This window comes from Hevea brasiliensis, chromosome 4, assembly GCF_030052815.1.
Source record: "Hevea brasiliensis isolate MT/VB/25A 57/8 chromosome 4, ASM3005281v1, whole genome shotgun sequence".
Classification (NCBI taxonomy): Eukaryota; Viridiplantae; Streptophyta; class Magnoliopsida; order Malpighiales; family Euphorbiaceae; genus Hevea; species Hevea brasiliensis.
Window position 1 is genome coordinate 17091149 of NC_079496.1, and position 18299 is coordinate 17109447.

General features: G+C 34.8%; 3 protein-coding genes across 3 annotated transcripts; 1 reads left to right on the forward strand and 2 right to left on the reverse strand.

The window, feature by feature from the left end:
• The first annotated feature begins 1782 nt into the window (after window positions 1-1782).
• Window positions 1783-11867, forward strand: LOC110641978 (MLO-like protein 11). Its single transcript, XM_058145464.1, has 15 exons — window positions 1783-2710; window positions 3206-3263; window positions 3413-3648; window positions 4055-4171; window positions 5150-5210; window positions 6899-6993; window positions 7462-7536; window positions 7949-8034; window positions 8163-8212; window positions 8469-8509; window positions 8971-9141; window positions 9289-9324; window positions 9590-9657; window positions 9752-9812; window positions 11156-11867. The coding sequence occupies exons 1-15, from the start codon at window positions 2567-2569 to the stop codon at window positions 11543-11545; spliced, it is 1689 nt and encodes a 562-aa protein (XP_058001447.1). The 5' UTR covers window positions 1783-2566; the 3' UTR covers window positions 11546-11867.
• A 574-nt stretch (window positions 11868-12441) lies between these two features.
• On the reverse strand, window positions 12442-13219 carry LOC110641954 (putative glycine-rich cell wall structural protein 1). Its single transcript, XM_021793857.2, has 3 exons — window positions 13215-13219; window positions 12905-13110; window positions 12442-12863 (listed from the first exon to the last, which is right to left on the reverse strand). The coding sequence occupies exons 1-3, from the start codon at window positions 13217-13219 to the stop codon at window positions 12442-12444; spliced, it is 633 nt and encodes a 210-aa protein (XP_021649549.2).
• Window positions 13220-13276: 57 nt separating this feature from the next.
• Window positions 13277-17458, reverse strand: LOC110641955 (putative glycine-rich cell wall structural protein 1). The gene is made up of 3 exons (XM_058146254.1): window positions 17371-17458; window positions 14115-14178; window positions 13277-13649 (listed from the first exon to the last, which is right to left on the reverse strand). The coding sequence occupies exons 1-3, from the start codon at window positions 17456-17458 to the stop codon at window positions 13277-13279; spliced, it is 525 nt and encodes a 174-aa protein (XP_058002237.1).
• Between the last annotated feature and the right edge of the window lie 841 nt (window positions 17459-18299).

The window sequence follows — 18299 nt, forward strand, 5'->3', positions numbered from 1 at the left end:
ATAAATAAATAAATTATATTATATAATAAAAAATTAAAATAAAAAAAGAAAAAAAAGTCCCCGCAGATAAATTCAATCCGCCCGCTATGTTCCTTAACTAAGAAGTCTCTGCCCTAACTTTGCACTCTTATGGGGTGAGAATAGGGGAATGATCCCGTTCTCAATCCATTCTGTTGCAATTTTTATTGACTTTCTAGAACTTTTTAATGGAAAATGACTTAAAAAAAAAAAAGAAAACACGCCCAAGTCAAGTGGCATTGTTCATAAGTGCTTTTCATTTGTTTATCATTAGAAAATGACATAAACAATTAAACACCAATCTCTCCTTGATGGTCGAATTCAACGCATAGAAAGTAAAATCAACTGTCTTTTTCTATCTGATTTTCTCACCAGCCAAACAAACCCATTCAGACCCATCTTCAATCAAATTTGATGCTTTACCCACTTTTTTTTTTTTTTTTTTTTTTTTTAAGTCCTTTTCCCCCTTTCTATATCTGTATTAGGAAATCCATCAAACAGCGTTTTAGATATATTTAAAATATTCTGATAATAATTTCTTTAAAATAAATATTAAGAAAGTATTTGAAATTTATGAAAACACATTTCTAATTCTAATATTTAATTATTAAATTTAGAAAAATTAAAAACACTATGACCAAGAGCGGAGCTTTTTTTTTTTTTTAACGAAGCTAATATTATACATAAAATTAATTTGAAAAATAGTTTATTGTACTCAGCATTCATATATCTTAAAAAATCAATATTATATACTCAAAAAATACCATAATATAGTGTAATTAAGATAGAATTTTTTGAAGTGTCAATATTATAAAATTTATTAAATATATAATAAGAATAAATAATTTTAAATATTTCATTTCATTTATATCATAATAAATTAATATAAATTATTTTTAAAGAGTTAACAACTTAAATAAATATTTTCTAGATATACATATTATAAGAACAATATAATATAAAATAAGAGTCCAAGGAAAAATAAAATCATTAATGAATTCTTTTTATTTTCTTAGAAAAAATCAAATTAGTGATTTCAGAAGGAAAATATATAAATAAAGTAAATATGCACACTAATTCAAATCAACTGTTCTAGTTATCTCTAGGTATAAATAATGTTAAATATTTTTTAAAATTAAATTTTAATGACTTATATATAATATATATTTAAATCCTATTCAGCAATGTTAGCTTGTTAACCGGTATATATTATGTTAATAATTATTTATTTATATAATAATTTAAAATAAAAATATTTTATAAAAATAATTATTATATTAATTATTAAATATAAAAATAATAATATTATACTTTAATTAAAATTTTCATCAATCTATGAAAATTAGGAGCAATAATTTTACATAAATTAAATTTTTTAAATTTTAGATATTAATATAAATATTATATTATTAAATAATATAAATAAAAAAATAATATTTTTACTGTACAAGAGCTTAATGTTACAACAATGACTAGCAAAACTTACCATACCCCACACTAAATTAGTAATTAGCACTTCAATTCATAGCCTAAGCACATGGGATCCTTTTTTTTTTTTTTTAATTATTCTTTAAAAAAGGCAAAGCATGTGCCTTTGTTTTTTTTTTTTTTTTTTTTTTAAAGAAAAGTGCATCCTTAATTCTTTATTGTAGCCAAGATTAGCGGAGTATATTTTTCCTTTAAAATAAATAAAATAATTTTCTGCTTTAAAACGACGTCGTTATAGTCCATCCGTACTTCGAGATTTCAAAGCTGCAACTGCAACTGCTACTGCTACGCCCCCCTCTTTCTCTAAATATTAAAGTTGTGTGCTGGCATCATATGGGTGTTGTCCATTGAAGGAAGAAGACGAGAGAACTGAAGTGAAATGTTACGAGGTTACATACTCTGAGATCTCTTCTGGTGAAGGCCCTAAATCAAAAACGGTAGATAACCCACCCACTACCCCAAGCTTTTGCAATCGTACCAACCTTTTTCTCAACTCGATCTGCTTTCTTTCAATATGGTCGTTCAGATTCAATTTCTTTGCGGTTCCATGGAAATGTAGGGACCCAAAGAAGTTTCTCATGTGTTAAAAGATAGTCTTGAGAGTGTGAGTTTTTTCTTTGAGAGAGACAGAGAGAAGAGGGTCTTCTGGGTACCTGGATCGACTTCGATAGGCAGAGAAAACGCCGGGTTTGAGTTTTGGCGTTTTCACTACTCGAACGGTGATAAAAAGAAAAGACATTGTTGTCGGTGTCCCTTTTTGCTTTTGGCAGAGATTTCATATTCTGGAATCCAATATAGGAGACATTTAATGTATAACCTTCTTTTTCCACATTTGTCGTTTTTGTCTCTGTGCCTGTGTGTATAGCTTGAAAATATGAAGTGCCCATCTTTCATAATTGTCTCTTGTGGATATTACTGTTGAAGTGGGAAAGGAATAAAAAGGATCATATTTTAGGCTGTGTATGAGTTTGGGATGTAATTGTACTTTTTATAACATTTTGTGGTCCCCTAAAAGAAATTTTACGGGCTTAAGATTTGAAACAAAGGGGGTTTGTGGTGTATGAGTAGGATTGGTAATATGGCAGAAAATACCAAGGAAATGCGTTCGTTGGCCTTAACTCCAACTTGGTCAGTTGCAACTGTGTTGACAATCTTTGTGGTTGTTTCTTTGATTGTGGAGCGCTCAATTCACCGACTGAGTAATGTAAGTGTTATTATTATTTACTTTATTTAGTTATGCGCTATTTTTCCCTTGTCATTTATTATTCAACTTAGAAAATTTGTGTGATTATACTTTATTGGTCGTTTGAATTGCATTAAGCTTCAGATCCTTTTTAATTTTTATGGGAAGGAATTGCTAATTTTGTATTAAGAAAATGAAATTTAAAAGGTATCTTTTGCATTCGAGTTTTTGGCTAATGATACGGAAATTACAGAAGATTTGGTGTTATATGTGCATAAATTGCACCTAATATTTGATGTGAAGAAATTTTATGTTGAATTCCATTGTTTTGCTTGGAAAGATATCCATAGCATAGATAAGTTCAAACAAGGATATGCTTTTAAGATTTTAATTATCAAACAGATTGAATTCAAGTGTATTATAATTCTACCGCAATTTGATTTACTCTGACATTGATATTGATCATAATTTTAGTGCTTTTGTGTTTACTCTCACAAATTTATTTCTTTGTTTAAGTGGCTGCGGAAAACTAATCGGAAACCTTTGTTTGCGGCTTTGGAGAAAATGAAAGAAGGTATTTTGCATAAGTTCCATATGCAACCACAAATATATATGGAAGCTCCTTTTCTTATTTTAGTTGTAATTGTCTCTTAGCTAATTTCATTATGTATTGTTTAATCACTCATTTTTTTTTATATCTTAAATCTGGTGATTTTTCTTCAGAACTGATGCTGCTTGGATTCATATCACTCCTTCTAACAGCTACCTCAAGCACAATAGCCAATATTTGCATTCCATCAAAGTTCTATGACAGCGCTTTTGCTCCTTGCACTAGGAATGAGATTGATGAAGAACTGGAAGAAAATACTTCCGAAGGTCGTAAATTACAAATGCTTTTTTTTTCTCCTCTCTCAGTCCGGAGAATGCTGAATAGCTTGGATAAGAATACCTGCAAAGAGGCATGTCTTTTCTCCATGTAAAATGTTGTTCAGGATCTTAATTCAATATTATCTATGGTTTTTGGAAGATGGAATTTTCCTATACAGTTTATTTCATAGTTTCAGATTAGAAAAAGAAATTATTAGACATTGAATGAAGAGAACTAATTCAAAAAGGAGAATGAGGTATCCTCCACTAAATGAAAGAATAACAGAAAATAAATAAGCTTTAGATGCCCCATAAGCACATACCCTTAATGAATCCTGAAGGACGATAACTATAAAATGTTTATTCACTGTATCAGGCTTCTCTCTCTCTCTCTCTCTCTCTCTCTCTCTCTCTCTCTCTCTCATGTTAAATGTACAAGAAATTTAGTTATTTATTATTAATTTTTGCATATAATTGTCTACCTGATTCTTTTTTCAGGGACATGAGCCATTTGTATCATATGAAGGTCTTGAACAGTTGCATCGCTTCATCTTCGTCATGGCAGTCACACATATATTGTACAGTTGCTTAACAATGTTGCTGGCTATTGTGAAGGTTACAAAATCTGTTTCAGTTCCATTCTAGCATAAAATGTTGCATTTATTATAGTTTTTCTCACTGATAAACTGTTTTAGGGAGAGCTAAGTTTAGCAGAAATATTTATGCCTTGTTCTGTTACTCACAATGTCAACACTTTTTCTTTTGTTCCATTTTATTTGATTCAATGTTTTATCTTGGTAGTATATTGTGATAAATTTGAGCTTCTATTGGAGAATTATTGTCACTGCAATTGTATAGAGGATAATGTATAAATGGGAAAGGCACTGCTAGGTAGCTTTTTAGAGCAGAGGGTGAAGCCTTAGTGACCATGTTCAATAAATAATCATGGATAATGAACTTAATATGTTTGGTAAATTATGAATAGATAGCATATTGCCTCTTTGATTATTGCATGGAATGAAAAAGAACTTTATAAATTTTGTTAATGGTCCATTTTTCATACATATTGAGAATCCTGTATAACTGTGAAATATGGTGTGGCTTTAGATACTGTATGAAAGTCTTCACTGCATGCTTGAACTTTTAGGTCTGAAACCTTGGTATGGTATTAAAATCAGATATCATATTGTTTTATTTTTGTTATTGTTTGCCTCACATGCTATTTCTGCTTGGCAGTTAGGTAGGTCCATTACATTATCAAGTATGTTGTGTAATAGTGTTACTCTATTAGGTCCATTTTGTTATCTTGCAATCAGCAGCTTCTCTTGATTTTATCTTTAATCTTCATCTAATAGCAGGTCTTATACTGTCTCAAATAAAGGTGTGGCTGGTGTGTCCATTATTTTTAGCCAAAAATCTTTGGAAAATATACTTTTGGCAAGACAAATTTGCCAATCTAATATACATTAACATCCTGCTTGTGGTACTTAATTGTATAAAAGCCTTTGCATTGTCAATTTGAAATGTGAGATTACAATACTTTGTTTTTCTTGTGGCTTGTCTAACTGCTTATAATTGTATTTAATTAACCAGATTCATAGTTGGAGGATATGGGAAGAAGAGGCTCACATGGACCGCCATGATAGGTTATCAGGTAACCTCAAAACTGCAAAGCCATTTTGGGTAGATTTAAATAATAGAAAGCTTTTGATACTTTATTTTTTTGTTCATTCAGCACTTTAATGAATGACTAATTCACATCATACGTATGCAATCCCTCTTTTGAATTTTGTACTATTTTAAGTAGCACCTGAATGCGTAAAAACGTGGTGTCTGGAACTTTGAGGACATATTGGGATTTTATCCATAGTTTTTAGTAGTCATACTAGGAAATAGAATTTTTTACATAAGAATGGGAATTTGCAAGAAAAGGCCTAAAGACATGGGATGCCTGTTGAATGTTCTCTTTTTAGTGACCTTTTAGGTGGATGTCAATATCTAAAAAATTTTAGAAACATCTTGTGGACTTAAGAATTTGTAAGAGGTAAACTCTGGAACCAATTCAAGGGGAAAATTAGGTAGCAGATTTCAATTTTAGATGGTTCTAGGGTAGTTTCTTGTAAATCATTTTGGCCTAATGACAAAAAATACCGTGACCTTGCAAATTATCAATTTTAGTCAGTCCTTTTGATTTTATCAATTCCCCACTCAACCTTTAGGATTAATTTCAATTTGTCATTAATTTCAAATAGAAAAAAAAACTATTATTTTATTGTTGATTCAGATAAAATATTAATTTTTTTTTTTTAGTTGAAATCATTATTTAGCCCCATCTCTGTCCAATCCATCCCTCACTTTTTGATCCATCCCTTCCCCTCCCCTCTCTTGTTGAAGTCCAAAAGACCAAATTGGTGTTGAGTTGAAATGTGTAGTGGGGACAGTGTTGAAGAATATAAAGAGTATGGTGCTTATAAGGGTCACAGTTTTGGTGGGGTGCTTTATTATTTTGTGTTCTTAGGATGGAGGAGAGAGGGAGAAGGTGACATATTGTTGTTTTGACTAAAAATTAATATTTTATTTGACTTAGTAATAAAATAACTTTTTTTTTGTCAATTTGAAATTAATTGCTAAAATTGAAACCAATCCTAAAGGTTGAAGGTAATATTGATAAATTTATAAGGATTTACAAAAATTTGATAATTCATGCAAAGGGCATGGTTTGTTTTGGTCATAAGGCTAATCAATTTACTCATCTCATCATTGTGCTCCAATTGCCATTCAATTTTTTCCTTTTCCTTTGACAAATCAAATTTTGGAAGGCTAAGGTTATGTCTAAAGTAAGGGATTTCTGTTTGGTAATTTTCTAAAAAATTAATACTAATGACTTGCTGATATGGACATGCCAAATCTTTATCTTGACCTGTGTTATATATTATAAGTGAGTTTGTTTCATTCTCATCTATTTCTTTTGTGTTATATACTATACTAAAGACTTATTGTTTTTGAGCACTGAACTGAAGATTTGCCATGGAGCCATTAAGAAGTATAAAAGAGGTTGGAAGGGAAGAAAATAAATAGGAAAGATATTTAGCTGCTTTGTTATTTATTAGATCTCACTTTTACAATAACACACAATCCAATTCTTTAGGCCTGAGTTTTTATGATTTAATATACAAAGCAGTTTATCTTCGCTGTTATATGCTTTTCTTTATTCATTTGATCATAAGAATTGTGGTATAAGGGGCATCTTTATGCTTAATTCTTTCCAAAACTAAGTGCATAAATTCAAACTATCGAGTTGTAGGATAGACATCATGAGTTGGTAATTTTATTTTGTATCAGAAATTGCAAGAGAGCAGACTTTGCGAAGGCAAACAACCTTTGTCAGATATCATGCATCAAATCCTTTGGCCAGGAATAGTTTTCTAATATGGGTGGTAGGTACAAAACTTTCATTTTCTTGCTTCTTTTTGCTTTTATATGTTGTAACCTATTCTTGTTTGTCATTCACTCTAATTCCCCATACTAAAGCTATAGCTGTGGTGCGTGCATTTTATCATTATTTGGGAGCCCAATGTTATGATGGATGGAATTTATGATATGGCAAGTGAAGTGAAAAGTCTGAAACTGAAGTACTAATTAGAGCACCCGCCTATGCCTCTTCCTTTATTCAAAGTTGCCTTTTTATACTAGGAAGTTCTTGGGAAAACTAAAGCTCGGGCAACTACACCCTCCCTTTCCTTTCTCTCTTTTTTTATTTGTTTATTTTGTATTGATTGCTCTTAGTAGTTTCCCTTGTTCATTTCTTCACTTTATTATCATTTCAATTCTATTTTTCCAAAGTCTATCCATTTGTATCTGGAGGATGACTTGTGTTGAAATTTCCTAATTTGATCAACTTGCAGACTTGTTTCTTCCGACAATTTGGGCATTCAGTGGTTCGCACGGACTACCTTACTCTTCGCAAGGGCTTTATCACGGTATACTATGTTCCCATCTGTCAGAAATTAAGATACTTATGTTTCTTTATATATGTGTGTGTGTGTGGAGACATGTTTCTTGAAGGGTTATTCCTTTTATCTTGTCTTTGCTTCCTTATTTTCTCATTTATCTGTCTCATTGTTTTAAAGCTAAATTTGGCCCAAGTACTTGCATATTAAAAGGAGACCCTAATAAGACGTATATTGTCAGTAAAAGGAGACCATAATTTACATGGCCTATTCTTGTACACATAACATTCTTATAAGTACAATAAAATGTTAAGAACAAATAGTCCACTGTTATGATATAAAGCCAAGTACCTGTGTTTGTGGATTCTTATGATTTGAATGTCTGTGCTGATGTGCTATTGTTTATTAACATTTAATCCTTTTATTTTCTGGTTTTTGGCAGAATCACAATCTCTCCTTGAAATATGATTTTCACAGCTACATGATTCGCTCCATGGAAGAAGAATTTCAAAGGATAGTTGGTGTGAGGTAAAAAGTGTTAGTTGTGTTGGATTTAATGCTGACTTTTTTCTGGAAGCATATATGCAGAGTTTTGGTTTGCATTATTGAGTAATGTAGAGAATAAGCCAACTAAAGTACTTGTTTCTCCATTGCAGTGGTCCATTGTGGGGATTTGTTGTTGCTTTCATGCTGTTTAATGTAAAAGGTATGGTATTAAAATAAATTTGCACTTGCTTGGGTTAATGTCATGGAAAAGATCGCAACATGTGCTTTCATTTTTGTCTTTAAATCTTTTCTTTCTTAAGTGACTTTGTGGATTATCTTAGTGACAATTATTTGTTTTAATCAGATTGGATTTCACTTCTTAGCTATTCTTGCTTCTAGAGTGTTGTATGATTTGATAATACTGAGTTACAAACTCATGAAACTTGTGCTTCTTTGGTTTTTGTTCCTTACTACAGGGTCTAATCTCTATTTCTGGATAGCCATCATTCCTATCACTGTAAGTGTTATTTTCTTTTTAGTTTCAGTTGTACTACTCACCTGTACACTTGAAAAAGACATTTTTAGGTGGTAGTGGCATTTTTGACGTGCAAGCCTGATCCAAACCTGCCCGATAATGGTGCTAAAATTTGTCTAAACAAACGCTAAACCCAAAATAATTAGAAAATTTTAGGGTTGCCTGATAATGGTGGTAAAATTTGTCTAAACACACGCTAAACCCAAAATAATTAGAAAACTCTGGCAACGAAATGACAATATCCTAACATACGGGAGCTATCGTAATTGCCACCTCTAGCACAAGTATGCATTGACAAACAGACATTTGAAAAATCAAATGATTATTATTATTATTTTTTTTATCTAGTGTGAATGGAGCTTAACTGAGAGTGATCATTAAAATATTTTTGAAGTCATATGCCCTTTCATATTATGCATTCTGATATTTCAGTTCCTGGACAGCTTGTCCTTTTGGTGGGTACAAAACTACAGCATGTTATTGCAACCTTGGCATTGGAGAGTACTGGCATAAGTGGATACTTTGTGGGAACAAAGCTAAAGCCTCGAGATGATCTTTTCTGGTTCAAGAAGCCAGAACTTTTGCTGTCCTTGATCCATTTTATTCTCTTCCAGGTTGGTTGTGTTCATAGATATGATTTGCTAAAAGACTTAGCTCGTTATCTTTTCTTTTATCTTTTCCACTAAAAAATCTTTTGTTACCCTGTCTCAGCCTAGAGGAACTGACATGCATGTTTCTTTCTTATCTGAATTTCATTGCAGAATGCATTTGAGTTGGCTTCATTCTTTTGGTTCTGGGTACCACCCTCTTCCTTGACTGGATTAGTATTCTGTTTACTGCTGGAGATGTCCGTTCCTAATCAGTGACATCAAACTCAAATTTACATACCTTGCATTTTTTACCCATGGGCTATTGTTGCTTCAATTTTACTAATATCTGTCTGAGAAATGTGAACACCCATATGAGATGCAAAAACGACAGGAAAAGAAAGAGATTTTTTTGTTTGCCGTATGCTGGATCTAGTCACTTTAACTAACATATCTTTTGTTGATTAATATACAGTGGCAATTTGGTTACAATTCCTGCTTTATTAGGAACCACTTGCTGGTGTACATACGACTTATTTTGGGGTATGGACTATAGATAGATAGATTTCATCTCACTCTGATTTTCTTGAGATGCATCAACATCTGTGGCACATACGTCATTGTTTTTTTCTTGTAGGTTTGCTGGACAATTTCTCTGCAGCTACAGCACCTTGCCTCTTTATGCACTGGTTACACAGGTTTGAACTCACAGAAAAATATATCTTGAGAAAAATACTAACAAAATATTTAAGATACTACTGTACATAATTGAGCTGTGGAATTTTGCCCACAAGCTGTCAGGCCTGGTTGCTTGCTGCAACTACAAGGCAGGCGAAAGGATTTTATAACTGCCAAAGGCTTTATGGCCTAATTTCATAGGCCTGCATGAGTGTGCCTTGAATCCTGGGTTTTGAACCCAGACATGGGCTGGGGAAGAAATTTAAGCAAGGGAAGAGCTAGTGCCCCAACAACTAGATCCGAAAGCGTAGGAAAGACCCTCGCAAACATACAGTTAGCAATACAACAAGCATAATGCCCTCTGTTATTTATATATTACCAATGTAGATGTATTGGTATATCGCGTTGGGATGTGTGGAACTATTCTCATGCCTTCTCAGTTATTGCATGATGACTAGTTGAGGGATATAGCGCAATGAAATTGATGAATAAACTCATATGAGTGGTGGAAGGTCTTTTACTTTTTTCAAGCATAAAAGATTTTCAAAATTGACAAAGTTTGATGGATCCATATCTTCTATTGGCAGCTAAGTCATGAACTCCTACCCTCCATGGCTCTTAGCTTTTTCTTTGTGGGTGACGTAATTCTCTTTCTACTCTGGATTGATGACACTCTGACTGAATATATTTTGAAAAGCCATATGAATTCAACATTTATAGATATGAATATTGCAAGAGGCAATTCTTAACTATTTAGATAATGCTGCCTTTGTCTTCCTATTTTTGAGTTCTACATATATTTTCATGTTTTGGAAGTTCATTTCAACTTAATTTCCTTTTACAAGCTCTTCTTTGAAGACTTGGCAAAAGCTTGAGCCTTTCAATTAGTTTTGGGTCCATGAACTTGCATTATGTTCTAAGTTGGATGGTTAACTTGATGAAATGTAGTTACTGTTAGGGATTTTCACAGGCGATGTCATACAGCAAACAATATACTTAAAAAATGCAAGAATAACCCACAAATATAAGTGCCCTAGCTTGTCCATGAACTGGGGTTCGCAAACTTTACATTTTAAAAGTGAGAATAAGTTGTGAAGTTTAGTGCCCTAAATTGCTTACAATTTGAGATAGTGAAGGAATCACACCGTGATTATCTGCTTTGGAGGGCAATGCCCTCCTTTTTTGAATTAATGGCTGCAAGCCTGCAAACGTGGCTTAAACATGTTTTCATAGGTGAATGTTGTGGGATTTACCATGTACTGACTCAAAATATGAGTAACATTTCTCCCCTTTATTATTATTATTATTATTATCTTTTTGATAATTATTACTAGAATCATGTGTGCTTTCTCTTTTTGTTCAGATGGGAACAAATTATAAGGCAGCACTAATCCCACAAAGGATAAGGGAGACAATCCACGGATGGGGAAAGGCAGCTAGAAGGAAAAGAAGGCATGGTATTTTCACTGATGATTCTACCATACACACAGACACAAGTACAGTATTGTCTCTTGAGGAAGATGATCACCCCTATCTCGATGTTGGTGAGACTGCTGCTAATACACACGCAGAAGTTGAGTTGCAGCCAGTTTCTACCATATCAAATAGTCCTGCCCCAATTGCTAATGAAACTTCAAGTAGAGTTGGTACTCCACTCCTTCTACAGTCAACCTCTATTTCTCCACCAAAGACAACGATTCTTTACATGGAAAGTGTTCCAAGATCATCTTCAATGCCTGCTAGAAGAGAATGAATGAAGCAACTTGAAAAATGATACTTTAAAGGAGTTACAGTTGGATTTAGGTTTTCAAGTTATCATATAAAGAATGAGGGAAAGAAACAGAAAAGTGATCATATACTTTGCACAGTCATTTCCTTCCCTCATTCTTACCATGACCCATGTAGAAAAATCAAGGTTCATACATCATAGAATACTCAATACTTTCAGGATTTAAGTTGCAGCATGAGTACATACACAAGTAGGAAATCAAATATATGAGCTTCGTTGCATCGAATGTTGGCAGCATCATAATGTAACTTACATTAAATGAAATTTTAGCTTGTCTTCCTTTCTACTCCCTCGTGTTTTATGTTGTGTCAACCTCTTTTCTTTAGTTCCTATCATCTTTCATTTTTTCCTGTTTGTTCAGGACAGTGTTCATGGCAAATATTCTTTTTTTTTTTCTTAAAAAGCTAATTATTTTGATGAGAAATATCTCAAATAAATTGAGCTTATTCCCGAACTTCTGTTGAAGTTACATCAGCAACAACAAACTATTGGCTTAGTTATGCTTCAGTTGCATAATCATGAGGTTCTAACTCATGGGACCCATCTTTAGTGAATTTTGTGGGGCTTCTTCCACTATTTATGATGCAGTGCTCTCGAAACACTTGGGATACATTGTGGGTGACAAGTACAACCCTTGAATGGTGGAGGAATTGGCATTCTTGGTATATAACTGAAACTTCCACCCCTGCTGCCTCCATCGCCTCCTCCTCCTTCTCCACCTCTACCTCCCCAACCAATTGGTAAAGAAGTTCTTGGATAATTTCCATCCCAACCTTCACCTCTACCCTAGCCTACTTCTCAACCTTTTGGATTAGGTGTCATTGGGATATTATAATCGCCTCCACTCTAGCCTCTACCTCCTACACCCCAACCTCTACCTCCGCCATTGGATTGGGTGTCACTGGAACATTATAATCACCACTGCCTCTGGCCCCACCTCCGCTGCCACCGCCACTTGGACTAGGTATCATAGGGACATTAAAATCTTCACTTCCACCTTTGCCTCCTCCACCACCACTCGGACTAGGTGTTACGGGGACATTAAAATCTCCGCTTCCAACCTCGCCGCCTCCACCTCTGCCTCCTCCACCACTACTTGGATTAGGTGTCACTAGGATATTATTAAAACCTCCACTTCCACCCCTGCCGCCTCCACTACCATTCGGATTAGGTGTCACAGGGACATTAAAACTTCCATTTCCACCCCCACCGCCTCCTCCACCATCACTTGGACTAGGTGTCACTGGGACATTAATAAAGCCTCCACTTCCACCCACGCCGCCTTCACCACCATTAGGACTAGGTGTCACTAGGACATTCTACCCTCATTGCCTCCACCTTCACTGCCTCCATTACCACTAGGACTAGGTGTCATTGGGACATTAAAAGCTCCAGATCCACCCCTGTCACCTCCACCTTCACCGCCTCCACCACCACTCGGACTCTGTGTCACTGGGACAATAAATCTCCCACTTCCACCCCTGCTGCCTCCACCTCCGTCGCCTCCACCACCACTCGGACTAGTGTCACTGGGACATTAAAACTTCCACTTCCACTCCACCGCCTCCACCGCCACCGCCTCTATTACCACTTGAACTAGGTGTCACTAGGACATTAAAACTTCTAGTTCCACCTCATTGCCTCCACCACCACTTAGACTAGGTGTTATTGGGACATTAAAACTTTTACTTCCACCTAGCTGCCTCCACCATCAGTCGGACTAGGTGTCACTAGGGCATTAAAACTTCCACTTCCACCCCTACTGCCTCCACCTCCGCCGCCTCCACCACCACTCGAATTAGGTGTCATTAGGGCATTAAAATCTCCACTTCTACCCTTACCGCCTCCACCACCACTCGAACTAGGTGTCACTAGGGCATTAAAATCTCCACTTCCACCCCAGCCGCCTCCACCACCACTTGGACTAGGTGTCACTAGGGGATTAAAATCTCCACTTTTGCCCCCACCACCTCCACCTCCACTGTCTCCACCACCACTTAGACTTGGTATCACTAGGACATTATTATAACCACCACTTACACCTCCATCTCCACCTCTGCACCGCCACCTTGAGCATCACCATGCCCATAACTGAATCCAGTCCCACTAGAACCAGTGCCAATGCTAGTCCCCTTTGTAGACCAACAGATTTATCATGGTGAAGTTGATGGTCAGAAGTGGCATCCACAGGACCCTGTGAACAAAAGTGTTAATGTAACATCCCGTGCGGAAAGGAAGGTCTTGGCTGGAGCAGTCCTCTAGGAGGGGCAAGGCTCGCTGGTATCCTTGTCCAAATGGAAGGCAGGAATGAACTGAGTTTCACATTAGAAAGGGAAGAGAAGGTGAAGGGCCTTATAAGGTGGTAAACCTTTAACGTGGATAGCGCACTTTTGGGCCTCAAAAAAGAGGTCCAAAGGACAAAGCCGTGAGGTCCAGTAGGCCAAAGCGGACAATACTATCCAATTCCAAGAAGGGCATTACAATATAGTATCAGAGTCGATCTCCCTCAGTGCGGTGTGGTTCAGGGACGAACCAGGCGAAAGCTAGTGGGCCTATAACATCCCGTGCAGAAAGGAAGGTCTCGGCTGGACAGTCCTCTAGAAAGGACAAGTTGTCCAAATGGGGGCTAAGAATGAACCTAGTTCTGCATCGGAAAAGGAGGGGAAGGTGAAAGGCCTTATAAGATAGCAAACCTCTAACTTGGATAGCACGCTTTTGGGCCTTAAAAAGGGGATTCAAAAGATAAAGTCATGAGGTCCAATGAACCAAAGCGGATAATATTATTTAGTTCCAAGAGGGGAATTACAGGTAAGCCTAGTAAGACCACAAAGACACCTTTTAGCGAAGCCATTTTGGTGAAATGTACTTCAAGTCTCACTTGGCTTTGCATTGCATGGCATCAAAACAAGAAGCATCGTATATGTAGGGAGGTTTGGCAATGGCAATTAAGAAGAGAAATCAATATGATTGTGGTGGTCTCTTTCTTGGATTTCGGAGCCATGATGCTTGTGTGAATAGGAATTTGACGTGTTCGTTTGTAATAACAGCCCATCACCAAGCATAAGACATCAATGGGTCCTCATTTCTAGCTTCTCCTTTCGTTGCTGTACCTATAAAGCTCTTGCGTTTAGGCTTATTCTCACAATATTATTACCACATTTTTCTTATATTTTATTTTTCTCAAGGGAGATGTAATTACAGAGTTATGTAAAGAAAATCACATTTCCAAGGATACCATCATACCAGGTCGTTTTTAAGCTTTTAGCTTATTCTCATATATATATTGCAAATATGATATGATTCGATAAATTCCTTATTTATTTGCTTGATCTTTATTTTTTATTATAATTGTTTTAGTACATCAAATTTTTTGAAAAAGTGGAATACCAAGGATTAAAACTCCAACATCCAACAACACACATATTGAAAATAATTTTCTTTTTAAAGAGAATAGATTAAAGATCACAACCCAAAAATAAACTTTCAACAATGTAAAGACCAAACATTTAGCTTGAAAAATGTACAATTTAGTGTCTATAGTTTCTTTTTTTTTTTTTTAAATAATTTAGACTATAGTTTTTTTCATGATAATTGGTTTTTTTACTAATTAATAAAATGTATTTATAATTGTTACCATTAATAAAAGAGATAATTGCTAAAAAAAAAACTCTGCATTTTTCAAAATTTTACAATTTTAACCTACACTATAAAAATTACTAATTAAATTCTGAATTTTTTAGCTCTTATCAATTTTACCCTATCTTAACAAAATCGTTATCTTACTAATGGTGACACCACATCAAATGCTACATCAGATGCCACGTCAGACCATGGTAGGGTACAATTGGTAAGTGTCACGACCCAACCTATGGGTCGGACCTACATTAGGACCTGGGCCGGCATAAAGCCCCCGAGGCCCGTAGTAAGCCTTACTGTTTCCAAACCCATGACTAGGCCCACAATTTAGGCCCAACATGCATATAAAATAATTTAAATTAAACTATTATAATTTTATTTCGGGCTTACTTAATCCAATAATTATCATAAACTCAAATTAGGGTAGCTCAGCTCAACCCTATTATATCATTCATAAACTATTTAAAAATTATAAAAAAAAATTAATTTATTAATACAAAAACTTAAATTCATACAGTCCCTGACAAGATTAATGCTACTGCTAGTACATGCAGAGTTCCAAATTACAAATTCAGAGAATAATAATACAATTAAGTAATTATTGATCACCTGCGAGGAAAGAAGTAGGTTATTCTGAAAAATGTCTTCTCCTGTAGCCTGAAAAAATAGGGTGAACAGGAGTGAGCGTTCGACTCAGAGAGTAAAATACTAATTTTAAGTAAAATTTCTATAGCTATCTAAAGCTAATGTATCCTAAAGAGTGGAATACAACGCCTTTATAGTTTTCATACAAATCACATCATAAACAACAAAAAGTAATTTGGAGCACTCACACATCCATATAGTGTTCAAATAATATATATATATATATATATATATGGGAGTTGATCCCCTGTACAGTTCTCTTAAATCCAAACTCTGCCAGCGAGTAAATTTCAAGCCGGACTTTCTCTTAATATACCAAATGCGGGGGCTAGTGAGATTATTTCGAGCCGTGCCTACCCCGACTTATCCATAAAAGGATCGGGTCCCAGTGAGTCAAGCTCCAGCTGCGTCTACCCGTCCTGTCCATATCCACTATCACACACCACATGCACACTGCTCCAAATTACCATAAAATAACATCTATAACATTTCATCGAATAAAGATGCAATATAAAACGTGCCTAGTATTTAACTACATAAATATACATTTATAAGTGATGCATGGGCATGCCTGAACATATATAATAATATTGAAATTATAAGTAAAATTAATATTTTACTCACAGTACACCAGAGATTGAGTGAAGGAAGATGGTTGGCCTTGATTACCTACATAATTTTATTGAGAATTTATCAGTGCTAATTCAAATAAAAATAAATTTAAGGAGGTAAAAATATTCTAATTTATGCCGAAAATTTGGCAGAATTTTTCCTATATCTAGGACCTATCCAACCCATAAAAAGATTCAAATAACACTTCCAAATCTCAATTTCCACAATTATATCTCATCAACATCATATGACCCCTCTTGGGCCCTTCAAAATAGTCAATACTCACAATCTTAAAAATTACATTTTAATCCCTGAAATTAACCATTTTGCAAAAATTACTCAAACGAGCTCTAAAAATTCTAAAATTTTGTCTTGTAGTCCTTAGCAATATTACAAAGCTATTGCAAAAGGAATTTCAATTTTCTAATAATCCTCAAATATTTTATGAATTTTTATTCAAGACTATTACTCAATTCCATAAGTTTCCGACAACTAACATGTTCCTAATTCAATCCAAATCAATATTCACATATTTAAATCTCTATTCTCACGTTTTAACTAATCATATAAAATTTAAATATCATAAATTCAGATAATCTTATATGCCCATATGCTAAAAACCTAACTAAAATTCATATATATTTTTCAAAAACATTCCACAATCACTTAAAAATTCAACAAATGCCATAGAAAATCTCCAAATAATTTTACTTTCATCAAACCATAGAATATCTCCAAATAATTTTACTTTCATTATATATTTTTCTTAAAATTTTTCTCTAATTTTTCCTGTTTAAGAAATACTATATTTAAGCACTACAGACCAAGAAATAATGAAAATAATCTTACCCAAAGCTTATCTGTGTCTCAAAAATTTCAAAAATTTATGAAGAAACCTCTGGAAGTTGAATCATCCCCAAAGCTCGCCGAAGCCACCGTGGGAACTATCACACACGGTGGCCGACAGCCAGTCGCTGTCGACATCTGTCGGATCTGATCATACCAAAATGTTCCTCTCCTCTTCTTGAGTCCATAGGGGGTCTCGGATCGTCGATCCAATGGTCGGATCGTCCTAGATCTGATCAAAAAGCTTGAAAAACTCGAAACTTCTCTCCTCCATATCTCACTCATCCGACCACCAAATGTTACAAAATGGGTATAAAAAAAAAGCTCTAGGAACAAGCTTTCCAATGCCACCTGAATTGCCTCGATTGGACATCAGATGAAACCAGAATCGAGTCAGAAAGTTGCTGCCCACATTGAGCTTGTTGAAGGGGGAAACTCCTCCATTTGCGCCTCTGCTGGCACTACTCCGACCAGCTGGCAGCTCGCTGACGTCGCCCAGGGTGGGGAGACCCCTCGCCGGCCAGCCACGATGGCTGGAGGCTCGTCGGTCGGAAGAAAAAGGGAGGGAGAGGGAGAGTGATGGGAGAGAGAGAGGAAGAAGGTGGGGGAGAAAGAGAGAGAGAGAGAAAAAGAATTTTTTTTTTGCTGCAGTAACAACTGACGGTGGGTGTAGCCCACTGTTACACGCCACTATCGCTTCCCTCTTTTTTTTTTTTTTGGGTTATTACAGTAAGAGTTAAAAAGTATATAATATAATTGGTAATTTTTTAGTACGGGATAGAATTATAAAAATTTGAAAAGTATAAGGATTTTTTTGATAATTTTCCCATTCCATTTTAATTTATAAAAAATTTCATATTACTTTTAAAATTGAGATTTAATTAACAATTCGATTTGAATTAATTTAATTGACTTGAAAATATTGCAACACGAAAATATGATAGAGTAGTGATAAGAGAAATGAGAATGGAAACGGAGA

What these genes read in the sequence shown, in the direction of transcription:
- LOC110641978 (XM_058145464.1), top strand. Translation starts at nt 2,567, where the DNA reads ATGAGTAGGATTGGTAATATGGCAGAAAATACCAAGGAAATGCGTTCG. An exon ending in TTCGCAAGGGCTTTATCACG is followed by an intron (nt 7,537 to 7,948) that starts GTATACTATGTT and finishes GGTTTTTGGCAG; the next exon opens with AATCACAATCTCTCCTTGAA. An exon ending in TCCATTTTATTCTCTTCCAG is followed by an intron (nt 9,142 to 9,288) that starts GTTGGTTGTGTT and finishes ATTTCATTGCAG; the next exon opens with AATGCATTTGAGTTGGCTTC.
- LOC110641954 (XM_021793857.2), bottom strand. An exon ending in TGAAGGTGGAGGCAATGAGG is followed by an intron (nt 12,864 to 12,904) that starts GTAGAATGTCCT and finishes ATGGTGGTGAAG; the next exon opens with GCGGCGTGGGTGGAAGTGGA.
- LOC110641955 (XM_058146254.1), bottom strand. Translation starts at nt 17,458, where the DNA reads ATGTCGACAGCGACTGGCTGTCGGCCACCGTGTGTGATAGTTCCCACG. An exon ending in GGATGATTCAACTTCCAGAG is followed by an intron (nt 14,179 to 17,370) that starts GTTTCTTCATAA and finishes TGTCCTTTCTAG; the next exon opens with AGGACTGTCCAGCCGAGACC. An exon ending in GGCCCACTAGCTTTCGCCTG is followed by an intron (nt 13,650 to 14,114) that starts GTTCGTCCCTGA and finishes GTGATGCTCAAG; the next exon opens with GTGGCGGTGCAGAGGTGGAG.